Below are 24,158 nucleotides of genomic sequence, written 5' to 3' on the forward strand. Positions count from 1 at the left end.
TAATAAACACCCTTCATTAATCAAAATGACGTAGTTTTTGAGTAGCTGTATATAACCTTATCTAAAGTGGTTGTAGAAATATTTATCCCATATATATATATATATATATATATATATATATATATATATATATATATATATATATATATATATATTAAACAGGTCGCGGATATGATTTGAATTGATTCGCATTTTCATTTATCGTGACAAATACTAAATAAATTCATTTAACCCCAAAACAAACACATTGTAACGTAGTGCCCTACATGTAAAAATGCATGTTTTATTTTCTTATCTTCATAATTAATAGTATTCGCTGATTATGTACACAGAATTGGAGAAAAAGATTTGCAAAAAAGAAACAGATCTTGCATGATGCACCTATGATCACTATTTTACAGAACTTCTAGCCGCATGTTACACATGGTGCAGTAGTATCTGCGCTTGATCTTATAGCACAATGGTAGAAAACAAAACCTCTAATGGATCTCTACGTCAATGGTTTGCACCATCCCTCTACAGTAACGACACAAGTCTGGTGCGGGTTGCCTCGCCACCACCCTTTCATCTTCGTCGCACACAAACACCAAACACATCTCCTACAAACACAATCAACTCATGCTTACTTCTTCCAAGGACTTTTTACAGCACAACATCTTCATTAGTCACAGATTTCTTTTGTCTAGCAAGGTGTCTCTGACTTCAACATCAAAACTAATTCAAAAAAAAAACTTGCTGTTGTCAGTATACTATATTAACGTTGAATAGAGAAATAATATAAATAATTCACCCAATAAAGTACAAAACAATAAACATGGAATATGAACAAACATGAAGTAGAAAACTTAAACACACATATAATGGGTAAGATTATCCAGAAGAACAGCTAGAGAAGATGAAGCACATAAACAGACAAAAATAGAAGAAATATGTGCACAGAAGCTTATTACCAATGAAAAATATGCACTAACACATATCCTATTTATACACAAATTAAGGAGGTTTTTTAAACTCATTTTTTGTATACCCAAAAAATAATTAATCCTAATAAACATAATAATAAATATTATTAATAGGTTTAAAAATTTTCTATGCAGAAAATAGTGATATTATTAATAGGCTTAACCATTACCCATGCAAAAGTGGTGGGATATTAATACAGATATTTGCCACCAATCTCTTTCCAACTATTTTCCCACCTATGTAGCTTAAAATTCGAATTTTAAAAAGTTGCTAAAAGAAGAAACATTTCAAATTGGTTTCATGTGTGAACACAAAGCTGAAATTGAAGGAGAGAACGACATGTCAGCAAAGTTTTCATGGGTGGGATATTAAGATACTATATATTATGATATTTTTAGTTGTTTGATGTGATCATCGTATAATATAAGCTTATATAGTAGGATGCTTTTATACATCAAAATGATATATAACTTAATCATACCTAGGGGGTGAGATTAGACCTGATAAATGATTAATGTATTAATCAGTGCAATTCTCAAAAGTAATATATTATTTTAATATTAATATATTAAAATAAAAGATAATTTTTCAGTATATAATTCTTTAAAATATTGGATATTTTTATTTTTATAAAAAATAATATATTTTTTGGACACATTGATCAATAGATTTCTATAAAATTAATATCCTATGATATATTTGGAAGAATTATATAAATTCTTTATTAAAAGGTATTTTTGTCAAAAATATTTATTTTTATTTTATTTTATCTAGTATTATACCGTGCATTACTAAGCACTGGATGATATTATCTTGTACAATATTATGTCAAACACTAGATTGTATTAAAATTTAATCAGATATTATATAATCAAGCCTTATACTATCAAATCTTAGAAAAAAGGAAAACTTAGTTCTCAGTGCATTGGAATTTTTAGAATAAAAATAGCCACAAATTTCAGCCCAAACAACTGTTTTGAGAGCTAACCAAAATTGTGACTAGCTCCTCAGAACCATCATCGTGTTTATAGAAGTTAAAAGTAGCTCAATAAGCATAACACTGAGTTAAAAACACAAATAGCTAAGCTACATACCATACTACATATGTAAAAGACATTATAAGATGATTTTAAAATAATTAAAACTTGAGTTCCTTATTATAAATATCAAACCAGTCTATATATAAACAAATTTTTTCAAAATATATTAACTTGAAATATAAAGTTTTCAATTAAAAAATTAAAATGATTTTTTTTTAATATAAAAAATGCATGTTACAGTGAATGCAAATTGACTAATTCATAACTCTGAACATTAGACTTCTTTCTAAGTTAATGGGTTGCTTCCTCTAGCATCAAAACCTGGACAATGTTCAACCTCACCACCTTTCTGCAACTCCAAATGAAAGAAGGCATAAATACAAACACCTTATAGTCAAAAAAGAAAGAGGGAACCATTAAAGAAAAGCAGCGATTTTTACATCTTGGAGAGCTTGTTGGGAGTACCGCCTATGACCTTAGCAACGTAGAGCAAGGCAAATTCGATTTACCACAACGGTACAGCGGTGTTCCTTAGCAAAGGCGTTCGGGTGCAAATCTTGTTGGGTTTTAAACTTTATTTAGAATAAATGAAAATAGAAAATGAAGAGTTTGTGGTGAAGGGTTAAGAATTTGTTAGTGGACATTAATGAGTTTAATGTTTTTAAGAAGTAGTCATTATTATGTTTGGATTTCCTAAGTTGGTCATTAGTATTCATAATCATTTGCTATTGTTTATAAATAGCTCATTGTAAATCTTGTAAAGTGGCTTGGTAGAATCAGTAATTCAAAGAGGTATATTCAGAGACTTGTTTGTGCGTTCGAGTGTTGGAGAGAAACACCAGTATAGGACCTCTGAATTACAAAGAGGTATCAGAGCTATGGAGAGTGTGACCACTTCCAGTATGCCATTTCCCCGCCTGACAAAGGCGAATTATGTGAATTGGAACATTCAGATGAAGGCGTTGCTCGGATCCCAAGATACTTGGGATGTTATTCATGATGGTTTTGCTGAACCTGCAACTACCGCAGGATACTCAGCAGCTCAAACCAAGGCGTTGAAAGAGACGCGTGCGAAGGACAATGCGGCCTTATACATGTTATTCCGAGCTGTAGATGAGTCCGGATTTGAGAAGATTGCAAGTGCGACGACGTCAAAGGAAGCGTGGGACATCTTGGAGAATGTCTATAAAGGAGCTGACTGAGTTAAGCAGGTCCGACTTCAGAATCTGCGTGGCGAGTTGGAAAGAATGAAGATGAAAGATTCAGAGGGTGTATCCGAGTTCATCACCCGAGTTCAAGCCGTGGTGAATAAGTTAAAGCAGAATGGTGAGGAATTATCTGAGACTAGAGTTGTTGAAAAGATTATGAGGTCGCTGACAGACGACTTCAAAAACGTGGTATGTGCAATTGAGGAGTCTAAGGACTTGGCTATGCTCTCTGTTGAAGAGCTAGTGGGTTCTCTTGAGGCGCATGAACAACGCAAGAAAAAGAAGAAGGAAGAGACACTGGAGCAAGCACTCCAGTCAAAAGCAAATATCAAGGAAGAGAAGGCGCTGTATTCTTAGAACGTCCGAGGTAGAGGTCATGGCCGAGCTGGACGTGGAAATGGCCGAGGTGGTCGTGGCCGAGGTCATGAGATGAGAAATGAAGAAAAAACTGAGCTGAGTCAGCAAAACTGGAGAGGTAGAGGATGTGGCCGAGGTGGAAGAGGCCGGTGGTCGAATCAAAATAATGTAGAATGTCATAAGTGTGGGAAGTTTGGTTACTACGCAAGAGATTGCAACTCGGACAGGTGCTACAACTGTGGCCGAGTTGGGCATTTCGCGAAGGATTGCCGAGATGAAAGGAGAGTTGACGGGACGTCAAACTTTGCTGCAGAAGGAGAGATAAGAGATGAAGGAGTTTTGATGTTAGCACATGGTGAAATGAGTTCGAAGAGTGAGACAGAGTGGTACTTGGATACTGGTGCCAGTAATCACATGTGTGGTTACAAACATCTGTTCAAGGAGTTGAAAACGGTGGAAGCCGGACATGTCTCTTTTGGAGACGCGTCCAAAATTGATGTAAAAGGTCGAGGTACGATCTGTTTCTTGCAAAAGGATGGACGAGTTGCTACAATTCGGGACGTGTATTACGTGCCCGAGCTCAAAAGCAATATTCTGAGCATTGGACAGTTGATGGAAAAGGGCTACTCGGTTCTAATGAAAGACCGAGTTCTACTACTGAAAGACAAACAAGGGTGTTTGATAGCCCGAGTTCAGATGGAGAAAACCAGAATGTACAAGTTGAGTTTGAGGAGCACGGAGGTCGGCTGTCTGCAAGCCGGGGTAGAAGATAAGATGGATTTGTGGCATCGACGGTTTGGACACCTTCACTACGGTGGTCTGACCGAGATGATGAAGAAAAACATGGTAGTGGGACTACCAAAGATTAACTCTGAAGGAAAATTTTGTAAGGACTGCGTATTGGGAAAACATGCGAGGAGCCCGTTCCAAAAGATGGTGAGATACCGAGCTAGGCAGCCTCTGGATTTGATACATACCGACCTGTGTGGACCCATTACTCCGGGGTCCTTCAGTGGTAAGAAGTATTTTGTAACTTTTATTGATGATTTCAGTCGAAAGACTTGGGTGTATTTTTTGAAGGAAAAATCCGAGGTGCTAGAGGCATTTAGGAGTTTTAAAGTAATGATAGAGAATGGTACTGGGAGGTACATCAAATCGGTCCGTTCAGACCAAGGTGGGGAGTACGTGTCAACAACTTTCAAGAAGTATTGTGAAGAACATGGGATAAGGCGGTTCCTGATCGCTCCGTACTCGCCCAACAAAATAGAGTAGCTGAGAGGAAGAATCGGAATATCCTGGATATGGTGTGATCTATGTTGAAAACGAAGAACATGCCGAAAGAGTTCTGGGGAGAGGCCGTACAATGTGCAGTGTACGTGCAGAACCGACGTCCGCACTCAAGTGTGAATGATAAAACTCCACAAGAAGCATGGAGCGGTCTAAAGCCATCAGTGGCTCATTTCAAGATTTTTGGTAGTGTTGCATATGCACACATACCGGATCAGTTGAGAACGAAACTTGAAGATAAGAGTAAGAAGTTTGTATTCATTGGTTATGATGAGAAGACAAAGGGGTACAAGTTGTTGGATCCCGTCAATAAAAAGGTGTTGATAAGCCGATATGTGAAGGTGAATGAAGAAGATGCTTGGGACTGGGGTTGTCCATCCGGGGTGAATGTTGAACCCGGGAAAATGACAAGCTCCCTTTCCCCCTTACATCTTCCATATTGGGACTTCATCTGCCTCACAAATACGCATGTCAAATGCATTAATTTTGCGTTCGGGAATTCTATTTTTGTCCTGTAAATTAAGCTTCACTGAAGGTCGTCGACTGATCTTTGGACGCAGACGAAATAGAAATTATGGTTTGTTGAGCGTTAGTTTTAGTGATATATTTTGCACTATGGTAGAAATTTTGTTTTATGTAATTGCAAATTGGTCCTAAGTTGTAAACGAGGATATAAGTAACATTTTTCTTAATTAATGCCATTACTTTGTCATCCATGTTATGGTGATTTTGGTGATTTGGAGAAGTTTGGATTGATTGCTGTCATCTCGAACATGATATATTTAATTTAAGAGCATGCATTTGGAGGTTTTATTTTCAATTCATTTTCAAGTTAATATATATATATATATATATTAAATTCAACTTACCTTGTTGAAGAAAAAGTTATTTTTTTTAAAAAATAAGTTAATTTAAACAATCTTAATATTTAAGGGTTTAGTGTTTAGTGTTTGTCTTTTTAAAGGATATGAAGTTATGTCATTTTAAGTGAGAGAAAGATATAAGTAATTGAAATTATGGGAGAGAGAGTGAATTTTTTTTTTAAAATTTAAATAAAAAAATATTAGATTATATTTTTATCTCTTTTAAAATAATATAATTATATCTTTCAAAAAGATAAATATTTTTTTCAATATTTAAATGGTCAAACAATCTTTTAACTCATAAGGACCTCTGATCCAATGAATCGTAGGCCGAAGCTTTAAACAGCCTGGCCACTACCATTATCATAGATGGACAACGTTAGATTTCAAGTTGCTGTTATATATTAGTCTCTATATTGACGAATCTCGAATCCATCAATGGTGAATCTTGGAAGCATTTGATTGTTTTTTTTTTAAGCAAAAAGCATTTGATTGTTGTTCAAAAAACACGGGAAAAATCTTTGAATTACGTACATAATGAATATGTTAATCCTTTTTTTTATAAGAAGATTATACGCACAATTTATTTTCGTTTATAACCTCTCATAACTATATTTTAACAGATTTTCGCCAATCAACAATTGTCATTTATTGCGAATTAATAAATTTGATTTCTGAAAATAATAATCTTTAATTGATGGAAATTAACGGTTAAAATATAATTGTAAGAGATTATAAATAAAAATAGGTTATATGTATAATCTTTCTCTTCTTTTTTTAATCTTTTCTTATTTTTTGCGGCTTGTTTCTGATTTGGTTGATAAAAGTAAATTATGTCAAAACATTATGTTAGAAGTCAAGAATAATTTCTAAAATGAATTTTCTCATCTTCTTGAGTTCATCATATATTTCAGCTGATATTATGAGATCATGCTTCTCAACAGAAAATTGAAAATGAAATTAATAGTAAATAACAATAATAATAGCATAGGTTGTAAAGTTTATATTATATGCTGGAGATTCCAAAGCATAGAATAGTGTAACAATATTATTTACGATAAAACCATTGAACCGGCACCACCTACGACAAACATAGTATAAACCTATAAACCAAACGTGGTATTAGGTATCCTCATCTTCAGGGGGAGAATCTTTCACCAGAAATCTCATCACCTCCCTTCTTTGAGTTTGAATCTTCAGTGTCTACTACTTTACCTGTGTCTACTCCTTTACCTGTGTCAATGTATCCTCCTCTTGGTCCTGTTCCTCCTGTGTCTGTTTTTCCTGTGTCTGATCCTCCTGTGAGTAATCCTTCTGTGACTGATCCTCCTGTGAGTAATCCTCCTGTGACTGATCCTCCTGTGATTGATTCCTCAAGTACACCAGAGATACGAAAGATTATGACACATGAGTTGGTATATCAAAGAAGGAAACAGCCCACATTGCCTCAGCAGCAACCTTAATCGTCTGAACCACTGGTAAGTCCTGAATCTCATATTTCTGATCATGATGTTAATACTTCTGATGACTTATCCATTACTACTGATTCTGATGATTTACCCATTGCTCTTAGAAAAGGAAAAAGAGCTTGTCCCAAGAAATCTTGTCCATCCTGTCCCTCTTATACTCAATACCCTATCTCCCATTTTGTTTCCTCTGCTAATCTTTCTGTGCAGCACAAAAGCTTTGTTTCAGAACTAGACTCTATTGCAATCCCAAAATCAGTACATGAAGCCTTGAAAGATGGGAATTGGGCTCAAGCCATGCAAGAGGAAATGAATGCGTTGGAGAAAAATAAAACATGGGAGGTTATTGATAGACCTAATGGAAAGAAAGCAGTAAGGTGCAGATGGATTTATGCCCTTAAATATAATTCTGATGGAACTCTTGAGAGATACAAGGCTCGATTAGTTGCCAAAGGTTACACTCAAACCTATGGCATTGATTATGAAGAAACATTTGCTCCAGTTGCAAAGATGGATACGGTGAGAGTCTTGTTATCCCTTGCTGCCCATTACAATTGGGATATAAATCAATTTGATGTGAAAAATGTTTTCCTCAATGGTGAGTTAGAAGAAGAAGTCTACATGGAAATCCCGCCTGGTTTTGATTCTGTGAAGGGAGAAAATAAAGTTTGTAGATTAAAAAAGGCCTTGTATGGATTGAAGCAGTCACCTCGTGCCTGGTTTGGAAGGTTTACTAAGGTTATGATGACCTTAGGATACAGACAGAGTCAAGGAGATCACACTCTTTTCTTCAAGCACTCCCATAATGGGAAGCTTACTGTGCTCCTTGTATATGTTGATGATATTATTATCAGAGGTGATGATTTTGTGGAGAAACAGATTCTGCAAACACGGCTTGCCTCTGAGTTTGAAGTCAAAGACCTTGGGAAACTGAGATATTTCCTAGGGATAGAGTAGCTCATTCAAGGAAAGGAATTTTTATTAGCCAGAGGAAATATGTTCTTGATCTTCTCAAAGAAGCAGGAAAGCTCGGGTGTAAACCCTCTAATACTCCTATTGAGCAGAATCACAAGATAGGCTATGAAGAAGAGAGTCCTCCAGTTGATAAAGGACAATATCAACGGCTAGTTGGGAAATTGATATATCTGGCTCATACTAGACCAGACCTAGCTTATGTTGTTAGTGTTGTCAGTCAGTTTATGCACGATCCAAAGGAGAAACACATGCAGGAAGTAGAGAGAATTCTGCAGTATCTTAAAGCTACTCCTGATAAAGAATTGTTATTCCGACGTGATGGCAATCTCTCTTTAGAAGTTTACACTGATGCTGATTATGCTAGATCCGTGACTGGTAGAGAATTCTGCAGTATCTTAAAGCTACTCCTGGTGAGGACTGTTATACAATATTTTTTTAATGTTTTTTTGTATTTTTAATGCAGCATTAATAGAGCTAACAATTATCCATGCAAAAAATAGTGGGATATATAACAAAAGAAAAGTAGAGGTCTTTTTTACTCATAATATACGACAAAAGAAAAGTAGTGGGACATTAAATGAGTTGTCTGTCACAAAAAATTTTCCAAAAGTTTTCCCACCATTACAAAGTTAAAAATTCAAATTCAAAATTCAAATTTAAACATAAATTCAAATTTTAGAAGAGTTGAGGTATTATTAATTTGGAAATTCCAATGTAGAATGCAGTGGGACATTGAATGAGTTGTCTGCCACAAAAAATTATTCACATAATTTTTCATTTAATTTATTTCCAAATCTTGAAATTTTTTTACAATATAAATAATTTTTTTATTTTACAATATTTTTTTAATGTTTTTGTTTTTTTATGCAACATTAATAGGGCTAACAATTACCCATAAAGAAATAGTGAGATATACAACAAAAGAAAAGTAAAAGTATTTTTTACTCATAATATACAACAACAAAAAAGTAGTGGGACATTAAATGAGTATACTAATAATAAAAATTTTCCAAAAGTTTTCCAACCATTACAAAGTTAAAAATTCAAATTTAAACATAAATTCGAAATTTAGAAGAGTTGAGTTATTATTAATTTCGAATTTATTTTACAATATAAATAATTTTTTTATTTTACAATATTTTTTTAATGTTTTTTTTTTAAGTAACATTAATAGGGCTAACAATTACCCATGAAAAAAATAATGGGATATACAACAAAAGAAAAGTACAGGTCTTTTTTACTCATAATATACAACAACAAAAAAAGTAGTGGGACATTAAATGAGTTGTCTACCACAAAAAAATTTCCAAAAGTTTTCCCACCATTACAAAGTTAAAAATTCAAATTCAAAATTCAAATTTAAACATAAATTCGAAATTTAGAAGAGTTGAGTTATTCCAATGTAGAATGCAGTGAGACATTGAATGAGTTGTCTGCCACAAAAAATTATTCACATAATTTTCCATTTAATTTATTTCCAAATTTCAAATTTATTTTACAATATAAATAATTTTGTTATTTTACAATATTTTTTAATGTTTTTGTTTTTTTATGCAACATTAATAGGGCTAACAATTACCCATGAAAAAATGGACAGATATAACATCATAGAAAAAAAGAAGAAATTTCATAATATACAATCATTAAATTATTGGAAGATTTGCAGCAACAGCTTCGTTCCACAACAACATACAAATTAGACCAAAGTGGGAGAGAGTTTTTATATTATCATTAACATTATGCCCTTAGCCATATGATGTCAAGAGTAATGGCTATTATTTATTAGTTAATCCCATCAAAACCCTTCCTTACTAAGAGCACAAACTCATTTTAAAGTTTCCATTGAATTAATTAAAAAAGAAAAAAGAAAAGCTAAAAAGAATAGAAAGATTCTACTTTCTATTATGTTTCCCCTGCCATCAAATTAGCCAAAGACCATCATCAAGACCCAGTTGAATGAAACCACGGACACCTCACATGACAGAGCAAGCATTTGGGTTCTCATCACTAAACATCTGTGGTGGGTGTGCATTAAACTGATAGTAGAACTGTTCTGGGTGGACTTGCCCATAGTTATAGCCGCCAATATTACCATACCCATAACCAAAGCCAGTTGCAGGTGCCAAATACTTCATCCTACCCTGCTCTATTCTTCCTCCTTCCTCCTCATTCTTCTCATTATTATCTCCTCCACCATCACCCTTCTTCTTCTTCTCGCCACCAGCACCTTCCTTGTCTTTCTTGGGAGGGACCACCTCAACCTTCCTCTTAAGCTTCTCCATCAAATTTGCCATAAGAGCTTTCATGTCCATTGTCCCCTTCATAGTTACAGTGTCCTTTTCCTTGTCTATGGCCATCTCTTGAACACCTACACCCCCGTTAAAATCACATTCTTGCCAAATTAGCCAAATCACAAAGAGAATTAAACCCCAAAAAAATCATTAAAAAAAAAAACACACACACCTTTGGTTTTCAACACAATCTTGCGAATCTTGTCCACACATCCCTGGCAATGCAGAGCCATTTTCAGAACAACAGACGACACATGTTACATTAATCCAACAAATAAATAAGAAGAAAAGAGGAAATAAATTTGTTTAAAAAAAAGGATCAGCATGTTGTGCATTAATTTAATAGAAACAAATTAGGGGGAAAAAAAGAAAAAAAAATACCAGGTTGGCAGTGGCAGAACATATGAAATAAATAATAGAACCGGTTTGGGGGACCAGTGATGAACCTCTTCGTCTTTAGTTTTTTGGTTTTCTGTTTGTTTCTCGGATTTGTTGTCGATCAGAATTGCTCCCTTCTGTTAGGAATGTGGCTTCCATACTCAAGAAGGGGGTGAATTGAGTATTACAAGATTTTCGCAAAAGCCCCCTTCTAGTTTATAAATAATTATTTCTACCAAACTTTGATATGTGGAAAACTAATCAATACATTCAAACAATCTACAATATATAATATGTCACAATTATAGAGCTTATTCTAGCACATACAATATATCAAAGAAGCAATTAAAGTGCTAGAAATAAAGAGTTTAGAGTTTAAAGAATTGCAAACACGATATATCCTGGTTCGGTCACCACCACTTGTGACCTACGTCCAGACTGAAGTCGCTCGATCAACTCTTTCACTAATGGTCAAGCTTCACGGGTGCTTGACAAACCGTTACAATCTTCCAAAATTTCGGGTTCTTAGATACCTTTCAATCTCCAAGTTTACGAGTACTTTGTAACCTTACAATTCACTCCAAATTTACTTAGGTATTCGGTGACCTTTCAAGTGTATAGGGTTCACTCCCCTAACTACTCAATAAACCAAAGGAATGTGTTTAATAATGGCTAAGTACTCTCAAAGTACAAATAACACAAGTTGAAGAACAATAGTTGTTGACACTCTTACTATAATAAAGCTCAAAGAGAATTTATGATCAAGAAGACAAGAATAATGCAAATAGGATGAGAATTAATGAGTAATAATGATTAAGAAGTGTGTCTTATCAATGGGAACAATAGTCTCTATTTATAGAGGGCCCCCATGACCTTTTTCCTACTCATTTTCGCAAACTAGCAGTTTTATAGCCGTTATTTTTGTCTTCTGTACAGTAGGTAATGGATTACCATCGAGTGGGTAATCGATTACCATGAAGGGTAATCGATTACCATTGTTGGGTAATCGATTACCAACCTGTTGACAGGTTGGATTTCTCCCTAAAATGGTTTTCTCTTGATTCATATCACTTTCAAATATTGTTTAAACATTTTATGAACATTGAAAATTGTATTTTCATGCTAGGAATGTATTTGAATGTCAATTGATGATTTAGTGCATGTATTTAAAAATACTTTGAGCTTCGTTCTTGTAAGGAATCAATTTACAAATAATCCTAAGTCCTATAGTATATTACTCTGAGTTTGGATTTAGAGACTTCTCTTGAAGCTTGAGTCTTAATCTTGTTTAGACTTCTTTTTTATGGTTGCACCTTGAAGCTTTCTTTCCATGCTTGTTTGTTATCATCAAAATCTTTGAACCTTTATGTTCTTTTCGTAGAGTGCATTGGTTCCACACCTTCACTGCGAGTTTGTATACGCTTCTGCATCAAACCTATTTAAAAAGATGTAACAAAATAAAAAAATCAATAATTTGAACCTGCGTCAACAAATGAAATGGTTTTGACATCATTTGCAAGAAAAAAAAAAAAAAAATACCCCAACAAAGATGACAACAACGAACCCTTTTTTTCTTCTTATGAATCAAAATCTATATATATGTTGAAAGTTAGGAACCTTCCAAGATCGAACCACCTTAACCTTAATCTTCCAGTCCTCCTTGGTAGGATCAAGATCCTTTATAAAATCATATGTTGAAAACATTTCGCTTGGGAGTACGAAAAAAGAAGGAAAGAAAGAAGCTATTCCTCTAAAAGAAACAGTCAGCAAGAATAAAATACCTGAGGGAAGAACGAAATATCAACTGCGACAGATCTTCAACATCATCGCCCAACGAATCAAAAGGGTTCATCGTCGCCATTTCCAAACACAACCACCGACACAAAACCTCAACTAAACCACTCGTTCCTCTTCTTAACAGATACACACACAAAATCTTAACTCCACAATGAATCCATCGTGTCAAAGAAACAAAAAAACACACACAAGACAGGGATTCACACTAACGAAGAGAACGAAAACGATGAAGGGTAAGTAAGGGAGTGAAGAAGAGTGAAAGGAAAAACCCTAGCAGCAATAAGAGAGAGAAAAGAGAAATAGACAGAACAATATTCCAGTCCAACGTTCCTTCTTATAGACGCAAGCAACAAAAGAAAAGCAGTCAGAGATTAAATCAGTTGTCTGCCACAAAGTATTATTCAATTCAATTTTTTTCCCAACATCACAATTTCAAATTCAAAATTGAAATCCAAATTTTGAAATCAAAACATAATTTGAATTTTAAAAAAGCTGATCATTCCAATGTAGAAATCAACATAAATTTGAATTTTAAAAGAGCTGATTTGAATTTTAAAAGAGCTGATCAATTCCAATGTAGAAGTGGGACAATGGGTCATTGAATGATGAGTAGGACAGTGAGGCATTTAATGAGGTGTCTGCCACCACAACTTAATTGAATAAAAACTTAATTTTTCATTTTTTTTTCGTTTTGTGATTGAAAATATAATTTTTTTAATATTTAATAATTCGAATTTGCCAAAGAAGGAAAGTTTTTAAGTGGGTAGTGGTGTGAACAGAAATTTGAGATGCAAGGAGGGAGTGACATATGGCAAAACTTTCCAACAAATGGGTTTCCTTTATATATATATAGATTACAAAAATGCTTTCATTTTCGTCTCAAAACAACGTCGTTTTGGACACACCAGAGATAACTTATCTCCATTGATGGGAGAAATCCTTTACCCATCATTATATTAGATTAATTGGCAATTTTTTATGGGTTCGCTTTTTCTAAAGTCAATGTAGATAACTTATCTACATTGAGCCCAAAACGACATTGTTTTGAGGCGAAAATCAGGCTTTTTGACCGTTTTGCCCCTAATTAATTAATTAATAACCAATTTGCCCCTGATCCAGAACTATGCACCAACCTGCCCCCTTTTAGTCGACTACCTTGCTTTTTTAGTCGAGCAAATGGTCAAAATTCAGAATGTGGACTACACCAAATTTAGTCGACTAAAAAATCATCTTGATCGACTAAATTTTTGGGATATTTAGTCGACTAAGGCACGATATTTAGTCGACTAAATATCGACGGATTTGTTTTTTAAAAACCCCCCATTCGGCAGAGGGGGTAGTAAACCTAATCGACTAAGGAGGCGGCCCAAACCCCAAATCCGCAAGAGCAGCTGAAGAACGCCCCAAACCCTTCCCTCAGGCGTGTGGATTGCACCAAAATACGGTCCAAATCGTGAAATCTCAAGGATATGTAAGGTTTCTTAACTTGCATTGTGTTATAGGTTTTGGAATTTTTTTTATTTGTTTGTTTTCCGAATTTTTGAACCTTAATCAAAGTGTTTGTTTTAGGTTTTGTAACCCTAATCTACTAAGGTTTATTTTTTTGCATTGTGTGAATTTTTTTGTTTGAAAAGTTTGTATGTGGGAAAAGTTTGCTTTTGGTTTACAACCCTTATGTTGCAAGTTTTCATTACCATCATGACATGTTTCATATAGTTAAATGCTGACATGTTTCATTGTAGGTACCCTAAACAAATGACGAGCCGCAGAAGACCAAGCGATGAGGGCAATGAGTCACTTGAGAGACGCACCAAGCATAGGCAAGAGCGGCCTTCTTCGTCAAGGCCACAAGACGAAGAGCCTGATACTGTTGATCTCCCGTATGGGTATCTGTTTGAGGACGACCCTGCCGTCCACGCTTCATTCGTACGTGACCATTTGAACCGGCCATTATGTGCTCCAAAATCTTTGGATACAGCCTTTTTTGATAAGGAGGGATTTGAAATTGTGGGGGTGTTGGAGGCGGCACATCTGAGGGTGTTGGCCGAGACCCTATGTCCGTATTCAGAGCTTATGGTGCGGGCCTTCTACCATAACCTCAGCTACGTACAGGGCGAGCTGAAGTCGAGGGTCTGTGGAATAGAGATCATCATGACAGCACCTGCATGGTTGGAGATACTCGGCTATGATTTTGACTCTTCTCAGACTGTGGCGTATGACGCTGATAGTGGTGTAGTACTTCCAGGATATGTACGAGAGGATGCCGTGCAGGAGCAGAGAAGAGTCCGTGGGGAACACTTGCACTATACGGTGGGGTTGCTTTCTGTGGAGTCCCGTATACTACACTATGTCCTCACCCACGTTCTGTTTCCGCGATCTTTTAATCATTCCAGGGTGTTGGAACATGACATTCCCATTATGTGGGCTATCCGACATGCCCAGATGGTGAACTGGAGGCACTATATCTGTTGGTTTATGTTTAAGGCCAAACATAAGGGTCATCTTCCATACGCCTGTCTGGTACAGAGGATATTGGTTCACTTTGGTGTTCCCATGGAGACTGAGCTGTTGAAGAAGACCACATGCTATAATTGCAAGTTCGGAAAGCGTCTATTGGAGCAGTGCAAGATTACTAAGAACACAAGATCGGGTGTGTGGGAGTTTAGTGGTATGCCCCAGGTTGAGGTTCCTTATGTTGCCCCAGATGACCACATTGTTGAGCCAGAGGCGGAGGATGAGGAGGAGGAGGAGGAGGATGTGGCTGAGGTTGAGGAGATAGCTGAACCTGAAGGTGGATTTTCACTGCGTGATGTCATGAAGGGCATAAATGCAATGACAAAGAAGATAGGAAAGACGGCGCTGGCACATAAAAAATGGAGAAAGAAAGGGAATGAAAGGTTTAGACATATACAGGGAAGGTTTAAGGGTGTGGAAGACAGGCTTGCTCGTCTGGAGCTTGCAAGAGGTGGGGAGGTAGCTAAGGCAGCAGGGGATGGGGGTCATGTGTCAGATGAGGACGACTCGGAGACGGACACAGACGGGGATGAGGAGTAGATTTAGGGTTTACATCATGTTATTATGTTTTGTTCATGTATTTCCTTTAAGTTGTTGATGTCCCGTAACTTTTTTTAATGAATGCAGAATTGTTATGTTTTTTGGATCTATGTTATGTTGTGTAATGAATTGAATTCCATTTCAATATTGTATAACTTATGAATGGAACCTTTTTAGCAATTTGATCATCACGGCACAAAACAATATTAAACAGGTCACATTCGTCCATAACACATCACAACAAATCAGTATATGTGTTTAAAAAGGCTACATCTTGTATTGTTAACCGTAGACAAAAGTTATGACAACATACGACTTCGTTTTAGGAATTTAATGTCCACATCAGATTTTTGACTCGGAAATTATGCTCCCTAAGTCACACTCCCTTAGTGGATCAATGTAGAGTGGAAACCAAGGGCAAAAAATATGTGTAATTCAGATTTGGGGTCCTAAACCAACAATTTAGTCGATTAACCTGTACTGGTAGATAGTTCTGGATCAGGGACAAATTGGTTATTAATTAATTAATGAGGGACAAAAGGGTCAAAAAGCCCGGAAATCAAGTTATTTTTGTAATAATAATTTATTTCATGGTTATAATAGTCTTTTTCATTATAATTTTTTAATTTTTCAACCCAAAATGACGTCGTTTTGGAAGCAAGATGAAATTGGTTCTAACTAGGAGTAAAATTGGCAAGTTAATTCGTTCAATTATTAACAATATTAAAAATAGACTTAGATGAAAAATAAGTCCACAACCTCCGTAATAATCTCTGACAATAAAAATGTCTATTGCTAGTTTCAAACTTTATATCTTCGAAAAATATATTACAAATAAAATATAAATATATAAAAAACAAGATGAAATTAGCTACAGTTACACGATAAAAATAATGCAGGTGGGAAGTAACATATGTATGGGTTTGATGGACTTATTTCACACGGATATAATGCTCAATTCATGAATAATTTAAGAGACCCAATAGTTAAGATTTAAAGATTAAGAAAACATGTTTATCCCACAACAATGTTATCCCGCAAACATATACCTACACAATATCAACAGCTCATAACTCTACAACTACCTTAATAGCCAATAGTTATGAGATAGACACTTGGTTCTAAGTTCTAACTACACCTATAATATGCAAGAGCCACTTCTATCCATTACTAAAACAACATACAAGTGTACAACCAATCACTATTGAGCCCTGTATAATGAAAGCTTGAAGTCCAAGTATGATCAATCCATCTTGACTTAAGCTCTTAGTTCATATACTGAGTCCGCTTGGATGAACACTTTTTTTTTCTTTTAAAGCTATTTTTTTAAAGAAAAAAAAAACTTTTCAAAAAAAGTATGTTTGGATGCTTGCTTTTAAAAAAGCAGAATGCATAAAAAAAGCCAAAAATAATTTTTGAAGCTAAAAATTTTAGCTTTAAGAAAAATAGAAGTCAAATCAAATATTTTTTTCTAAAATCTAAATAACTTTAGCTTTTATAAAAAAAACATTTTTAAAGTAACAAGACATAAAAAGAACTTTTTTGTGAAAAATCCTAACGGGCTCTAAACTTGAGCATCAAAATATTTTATAGGTACCCCTTGTCCCCGTCAATCAAAACTAGGTTTATTCAAGGTCTGGTTTGGACCGATTTTGAAAGCAAAAATTATCTGATTCAATACATTCGGTTTGATTATGTAATTATCCATTCGATTTGAATTTTTTTTTAAATCCAATCTAATTTTATTCGATTTGAATTGGATCGGTTTTTGATTTTTTTAAAAACTTAAAATTTATATGATGATTTTTGTGCAAATAACATATCTTTTGTATGTATTGACTTTGTAAACTTTGTACGATGATTATTGTGTAATATAAAAGCACCAGTAAACATTAATTTAATAATTTTCAATATAGTACAACAAAAAGTTGAATTATCATCTTTTATCTCCAACAAAAATTTTACAATATGGTTGCTTGAGACACAAAGTAACCCAAATTTTATTATATAGAGAAGTTGTTGTGCAACAATAATCCATGCAATAAAAATATATGATGTATCTTACAAAAAAAAAAGCATAACATAGATCAAACACAATCCACTTTCTCCAACATGATGGGTTAATGGGTCTTGGGTTTAGAATTTTGCTATATGATTTTTGAGTTATGATGGAAATGCCCAAGTAGGTAAAGAGTAAGGTTGCAGACTACATCTTTACCCAAAATAAAAATAAAAAGGTTGCAGACTACATCGATTTGGATTGGACTGGTTTTCACCAACCAAACCGTGATGAAAACTAATTCAATTCAATTAAATTTTTCAGTTTTTTTTTTTCAGTTTTCAATTTTACGATTTTCGATTAATTCAGTTATGATTTTTTCGATTCAGTCACCATAATTTAAATTAGTTTGGATTGATTGTTGAACATCCTTAATCAAAACAAACAACGAGCATCATATTCTCCATGCTATAGAAGATTGCGCTAAAACATTCTGGGAAGGTTTCACCAAACAATACTCACTCTAAAGAAGACCCAAATAACAACTGGACCAAACTCAACTATATAGGTCTAACCTAATCTTTATTGGACTCATAAGGGTAAATATATTCCTGTAACAAAAATTGTTTTTAGACATATATAATTTCATTTAAAAAATTATAATTTTATTGTTCGACATTCTTCAGTAATTTTGACTTTTTTCCTGTGAATTTAAGTGGAGTTGAGTTAACGTCACTCTCAAAGTTTGAGGCTCAAACAATTCATATTTATTATAATTATGACTTTAAAGTTAAAACAATATGTCATATTGATAAGACCTCTAAAGCACGGACACGCCTTTTTTGAGAAAAAATGTGTGTCCGACACGTGTCGGACTCGGACACGTTCGAACACGCGTCCGACACGTGGTTGACTTTTTAGGACACGTTGACTAATGGGACACGCGAATTTGACCGTATCCGACACGCGATCAACGTTTTGGGACACGTTTTGCATTTTTTTTTTTTGTAAAAATAAAAATAAAATTACAAATAAAAAGGAGCAGAAGCAGAGGAGAAGAGACTAGTTGGATTCACGAGACTAGTTGGATTCACGACGCTGGTCGCCGAAAGTTTTCAATTGCATCTCCGCACCCACCTTAGGGTTGACCTGCATTGCACGATGTAAGAGGGTCTTTCTGCAAATCCTTGAGCTCCTTCAAGATGCGTTTTGATGCCATACTCAAACTTCAAAGGGGATTCAGATACGGAGGATTTGGAAAACGAAACAGCGAAAACCAGAGAGAGGGGTTGTAAAATTGAAGATGAATGGACAGAGAAATTATAGGGAAGGGAAAGTGAAAGAGTGAGAGAAAGAGGGTTGCGTTGGTTTCTAGAATGTTCCGTATCCGTATTCTATGTTTGCATAGGATCAAAACGTTTGAAAGGAGCAGAGAATAATAATACCCACACGGAAAAGTGAACATGGAAAATGTCCACATAATGATGTTATTAACTTATAAGGAAAAACAAAATAATAAATCATTCAAATAAATATATTTTTTTAAGTTATACTCTAAGATTTGGTTGATGTTATTTATATTTAATGATTTTTATTTACTGGATATGTGAGTCATCAGTCATCACGTACAAGCAAATCATTGATCTGATTTAATGTAAGATTGTATAAGAATATATTACAAAAAAAAAAAGATTGTATAAGAATAACATGCCACTTTTTTAAATTCATTTGCAAAATATTATTCATCAATATAAATTAATTTTTTTTAATATTAAGATTTTTAAAATCAATTATTTCAACTTTGATTTTTTTAATATTTATATTATGAAATTTAAATATTTAATTGATTATATGACTTATTATGGATTCTCATATGTATTAAATATAAATTATATTATATATTAAAAATTTTATTTAATATCAAAACGTGTCCCAACATGTCCAGATATGACATTTTTTAGAATTAACGTGTCGGCGTGTCGTGTCGTATCCCGTGTCCCGTGTTCGTGTCCGTGCATCGTAGAATAAGACCGATACGATATTGAACTTTTAAGGTGCCCACAAAAACCCATTATTGTTATGTTGCGTAAGCTGTTGCATAAAGGAGATAGTAACTCAACAATTTTTAACGATCTTATATTACTTTTTTCCACGTGTTCAGGGTGGCCTCATATATTTTTTAACTGGATGAAAGCGAAATAGGCGGGGCGGAGCAGCCCACTCTCCACCTCTACTCATAACCACATATATTTCCAAATTCCCGCAACTGGACAAATAATAAATGCAGTAGTTGCAGAATTTAAAAACAAGAAATAAAATAAAAATTAAAAATATTTTTTTTCTAGTTTAAATCGTATCGGCTTTTTCATTAACTTTGTGTTCTCCACCAATCATGAGTTTCATTTGATCAATAGAAACAAAATGGTTATGCTAGCAAGACAGAACCTGTGTGCTGTACTGACACTGTTTTGTTGTGTTCATTTTCATGTCCAAAGTTCCCATGAAGTTGAAGATGGAATCACAGGATCTCAATTCCCAGAAAACTTCCTCTTCGGAACAAGCACTTCCTCTTACCAAGTACTCGTTTACTCTCCTGCTTTTTCTGCTTTCAAATACGTTATAGTTAGTTATGTTTTTTCCCTGAAATACATAACATTTATTGGTCTTGTAAAGAACCAATTCTCCAAAAGCTTAAGTTGTCAGGTGAGGTTACATTAATGATTTTATATATCTCTAGCAGGTCTCATAGTTTTTTTTTTTTTTTGGGTTACGAAGTATGTAAAATTTGATGTTTCTGTTGATGGGATTTTACTCTTTTTTTCTCAAAAAAAAAAAAAAAAAGATTGAAGGTGCACCTCTTGAAGATGGTAAGGGCTTGAGCAACTGGGATATTTTTAGTCACACACCAGGTATATGGTTTTTGGTAATCTCATTTCATTCTATGTTGTGTTTGCTAATCATACAGTTATGGAATTATAATGATGAACATGAATAATCACTATGTAATTTGATAAATTTTCAGGAAAGGTAACAAATGATGAGAATGGTGACATAGCAGATGATCATTATCATCGCTATTTGGTAATGATAATCTGATATCAGCTTCATAATTTACTATACTTTGACTATTATCATTGACTCTCTTAACCATAGTCCTTGACGCTTGACAGGAAGACATCAAGTTGATGTCCTCTCTTGGTGTAAATGTATATCGATTTTCTATTTCATGGGCGAGGATTTTACCTAGTAAGTTTTTAACAGTTCACATAATTAGTTCCCATCAGGTTTTAAATTGCAGTTGGTTGTGACTATAGTAGGCCAATTGTGGCCGATTCGGTTCACAATTAGTGCTGTGCAAAATAATCGAATCGAACTGAACTGAATCGGAATACCGATTCGGAACTGGTTTAAACCTTGATCGGTTCAGTTTAGCCAAAAAAAAAAAAAAAACTTGCCTGCAATTTAAAACCTTTCTTATTTTTTCAAATTATCTTCTCAATTTGATCTTCATGGGCTGTAACAGGAGGGATATATGGGGACATAAATCCAAGTGGGATAATGTTCTACAACAAGATTATAGACAATCTGCTGCTTAGAGGTGAAGTAACATGTCCATTTGGTTCTTTGATTCCAAACTTATAATTTGTTTTGACTTTTGTTTGAGTGATAATATTCAATCATTGTATGTGTCAAAATATAAGAACTAACTCTCCAAGAAATTTAAAACTAAAGCTGTTTGCAAACTCATAAATAGTTTTATAATTTATACTATATTTCTAGCGGTATGACATTGTTCTTATCTGTACCTAAATCTGGACATGGCGTGCTTAATTCAGGGATTGAGCCATTGGTGACAATTCACCATAATGATTTGCCACAAGAACTGGAAGAAAGATATGGGGGTTGGCTTAGTCCTCTAATACAGTAAATCCGCTGCTCTCATTTTTTTTTTAGTCCTATATTATATAATAATGCTAAAGAATTTGGAGGTTTGTCACTTCGTCATTGAATTGTCCTGCATAATCGTAGTCCAAAAGTTTAATCCAAGAGTACTGTGAGATTTTGATAAAAGTATACTTCCTTTGTTGTAGGAGAGATTTTGTTCATTTTGCTGAACTTTGTTTTAAGAGCTTTGGAGACAGGGTTAAGTACTGGACCACTATCAATGAACCGAACCTAATTGCAGATATGGCCTTTATGAGGGGAACATATCCCCCCGGTCACTGTTCCCCCCCTTTTGGAAATTGTTGTAATGGTAACTCTGATCTTGAGCCTCTTGTTGTCATGCACAATATGTTACTCTCACATGCCAAGGCTGTTGAATCATACCGCAAGAACTTTCAGGTAACCAAAAATGACCCTAAACTGAAGGCATTGTTGGCACATTTTTAAGGTTAGAGGAAAGAGGATTAAGGTCAGGATGGGTGTTTAATTAGTAAGTTCTGATGCTAATCCAGGCAAAGCAAGGTGGAACTATTGGCATTGTTGCCCATACCTTCATGTATGAACCTCTTAGAGATGAAGAATGTGATAGACAAGCTGTGGATAGGGCCTTGGCTTTTGTCATAGCATGGTAAGTTGTTAAGAAGTACCATTTTCTTTTCTTAGTTGATACCTGCAATAATCAAAGGAAATAGGAGAAGAGTTTTGCTTATGAGTTATGACAATCATGCCTACATAAACTATTATGTATATTATTAATGAAAAATTTATCATGCTCATTTGGTGACAAGAAGGATGTTAGATCCCTTGGTTTTTGGTGAGTACCCTGCTGAGATGCGCTCTATTCTTGGGAGCCAGATGCCAAGGTTCTCTCCTAAGGAGAAGAGTCTTGTAAAAGGGAGCTTGGACTTTATTGGCATCAATCACTATGGTGCTCTCTATGTCAAGGACTGCTCCCTCTCTGCTTGTCCTCTTGGAGCAGATCATCCAATTCGAGGCTTTGTGGAAACAACCGGAATGAGAGATGGCATTCCAATTGGTGATCAGGTACCCTTATGTAGTGCTTATGCTGTTATATTGGTTACTGGTTACTCAAATGTTTGATAAAGGATTAGGTATTGAACATAATATTTGATTTAATTTCTTTTGTTTTAAGCAGACAGGAATGCCAAGATTCTTTGTGGTTCCAAGTGGCATGGAGAAACTTGTGGACTACATTAAGATGAGATACCATAACATGCCCATGTATATCACAGAAAATGGTGCGTGAATACTGAATACATTATTAGATGGTCTCATTTTCACCCATTGTTTACTCCCTGCATTGTTGCTTGATCAATTGATAAGAAAAAATAATAACCCGGATCCTATTTACACATTAAATGCACGTAATCACTTAAAATGATGATCTTAATACCAAACACAGGCACCCATGACCACCATTATTAGGACTCGCCTTACACTCCATTCTTACACTACTATATAAAGCACTTCATGCAAAGGGTTGAATCTTTTGACATCAGAAATGCTCATCCCATGCCCCCATTTTCCTCTCATTCTTCCTCACGCAGCTCTTTCCCATTCAGGCTTTACCAGAATACTTAAAGAACAAATTCAGAAACAAAGAACAACTGACAATATTCTAAGCTCGCATTTTGTTAGTAAGTTTGGGTTTTAAGGTGAGTTATGGATGGCAACCCAAAATTTGTTTCAGGATATTCTTCACCTCCCAACCCGGATGTGACAATGCATGATTTACTACAAGATTTTCAACGAATAGAGTATCATAAAGCATACCTTGCAGCTCTACTTAGAGCCATAAGGTGAGTGATGAGGACTAATATATGCAGTTACTTACTTTCATAGTTGACAAAAGTCTAAAGTTTTTTATTATGTGCAGGAAAGGTGCAGATGTAAGAGGATATTTTGTGTGGTCATTGTTGGACAACTTTGAATGGGCAAGTGGCTATGGCGTAAGATTTGGACTTTATTATGTGGATAAACATACTCTTGAACGAATTCCAAAACTTTCTGCTCAGTGGTTTTCTAGTTTCCTCAACAACACTACTCACATGAACTTAGAAGACCGGAGTGACCAATATCTTCGAAGCAAAGATGTGATAACTACTGGTTTCAAAGTTGTTTGAACAGGCTGAAATGTATTCATGCTAGTCCAAAATTCCATGCAATGATGCATGTGAAAAAACAATTGTGGAGACAAAGTTTTATATATTATGCCAGTGTTCGTCCACAAAAGAATAAAATTGTCAGGACAATGATTATTTATTTACTCTAAAAAATAAATGTTTAATTTAATAGTACTTAAAAGATATTGGTTAATCTTTTCTATATAAATTTTTTTTCCTCTTTGTGTACAACATTTCTTATTTTTCAACCGACATTATTATCCTCACACGTTCAATTTTTTAGGTTACTTTTTGACTTTTGTTGAAAGTCATAGCAAAAGAAACAATCAACGAAAATTGTTTATTTATTTTTTAAACCTTAATTGAATCCTTAATCCCAGGGTATTGAGTT

At 34.7% G+C, this 24,158-nt stretch overlaps 3 protein-coding genes across 3 annotated transcripts; 1 reads left to right on the forward strand and 2 right to left on the reverse strand.

Moving 5' to 3' along the window:
* Window positions 1-395: 395 nt before the first annotated feature.
* Window positions 396-596, reverse strand: LOC133295624 (uncharacterized). The gene is made up of 2 exons (XM_061494469.1): window positions 550-596; window positions 396-477 (listed from the first exon to the last, which is right to left on the reverse strand). The coding sequence occupies exons 1-2, from the start codon at window positions 594-596 to the stop codon at window positions 396-398; spliced, it is 129 nt and encodes a 42-aa protein (XP_061350453.1).
* A 9,536-nt stretch (window positions 597-10,132) lies between these two features.
* On the reverse strand, window positions 10,133-15,407 carry LOC133295618 (heavy metal-associated isoprenylated plant protein 3-like; the record flags this gene model as incomplete). The annotated part of the gene is made up of 5 exons (XM_061494464.1): window positions 10,133-10,527; window positions 10,623-10,706; window positions 10,893-10,946; window positions 14,792-14,833; window positions 15,383-15,407. Coding segments are annotated over 5 exons (600 nt in total), but the record flags the coding sequence as incomplete, so codon positions are not given.
* A 4,616-nt stretch (window positions 15,408-20,023) lies between these two features.
* LOC133295617 (beta-glucosidase 18-like) lies at window positions 20,024-23,905 on the forward strand. Its single transcript, XM_061494463.1, has 12 exons — window positions 20,024-20,255; window positions 20,521-20,587; window positions 20,701-20,759; window positions 20,849-20,924; window positions 21,202-21,276; window positions 21,515-21,602; window positions 21,770-22,022; window positions 22,136-22,251; window positions 22,415-22,667; window positions 22,780-22,882; window positions 23,335-23,443; window positions 23,521-23,905. The coding sequence occupies exons 1-12, from the start codon at window positions 20,100-20,102 to the stop codon at window positions 23,765-23,767; spliced, it is 1,602 nt and encodes a 533-aa protein (XP_061350447.1). The 5' UTR covers window positions 20,024-20,099; the 3' UTR covers window positions 23,768-23,905.
* Window positions 23,906-24,158: the final 253 nt, after the last annotated feature.

Source organism: Gastrolobium bilobum, unplaced genomic scaffold (genome assembly GCF_033153095.1).
Source record: "Gastrolobium bilobum isolate Gb01-03AN ecotype WA unplaced genomic scaffold, APGP_CSIRO_Gbil_v1 utg694, whole genome shotgun sequence".
Classification (NCBI taxonomy): Eukaryota; Viridiplantae; Streptophyta; class Magnoliopsida; order Fabales; family Fabaceae; genus Gastrolobium; species Gastrolobium bilobum.

What these genes read in the sequence shown, in the direction of transcription:
- LOC133295624 (XM_061494469.1), bottom strand. Translation starts at nt 596, where the DNA reads ATGTGTTTGGTGTTTGTGTGCGACGAAGATGAAAGGGTGGTGGCGAG. An exon ending in GATGAAAGGGTGGTGGCGAG is followed by an intron (nt 478 to 549) that starts GCAACCCGCACC and finishes GATCCATTAGAG; the next exon opens with GTTTTGTTTTCTACCATTGT.
- LOC133295617 (XM_061494463.1), top strand. Translation starts at nt 20,100, where the DNA reads ATGGTTATGCTAGCAAGACAGAACCTGTGTGCTGTACTGACACTGTTT. An exon ending in AGACAATCTGCTGCTTAGAG is followed by an intron (nt 21,277 to 21,514) that starts GTGAAGTAACAT and finishes TGCTTAATTCAG; the next exon opens with GGATTGAGCCATTGGTGACA. An exon ending in TTGGCTTTTGTCATAGCATG is followed by an intron (nt 22,252 to 22,414) that starts GTAAGTTGTTAA and finishes GGTGACAAGAAG; the next exon opens with GATGTTAGATCCCTTGGTTT.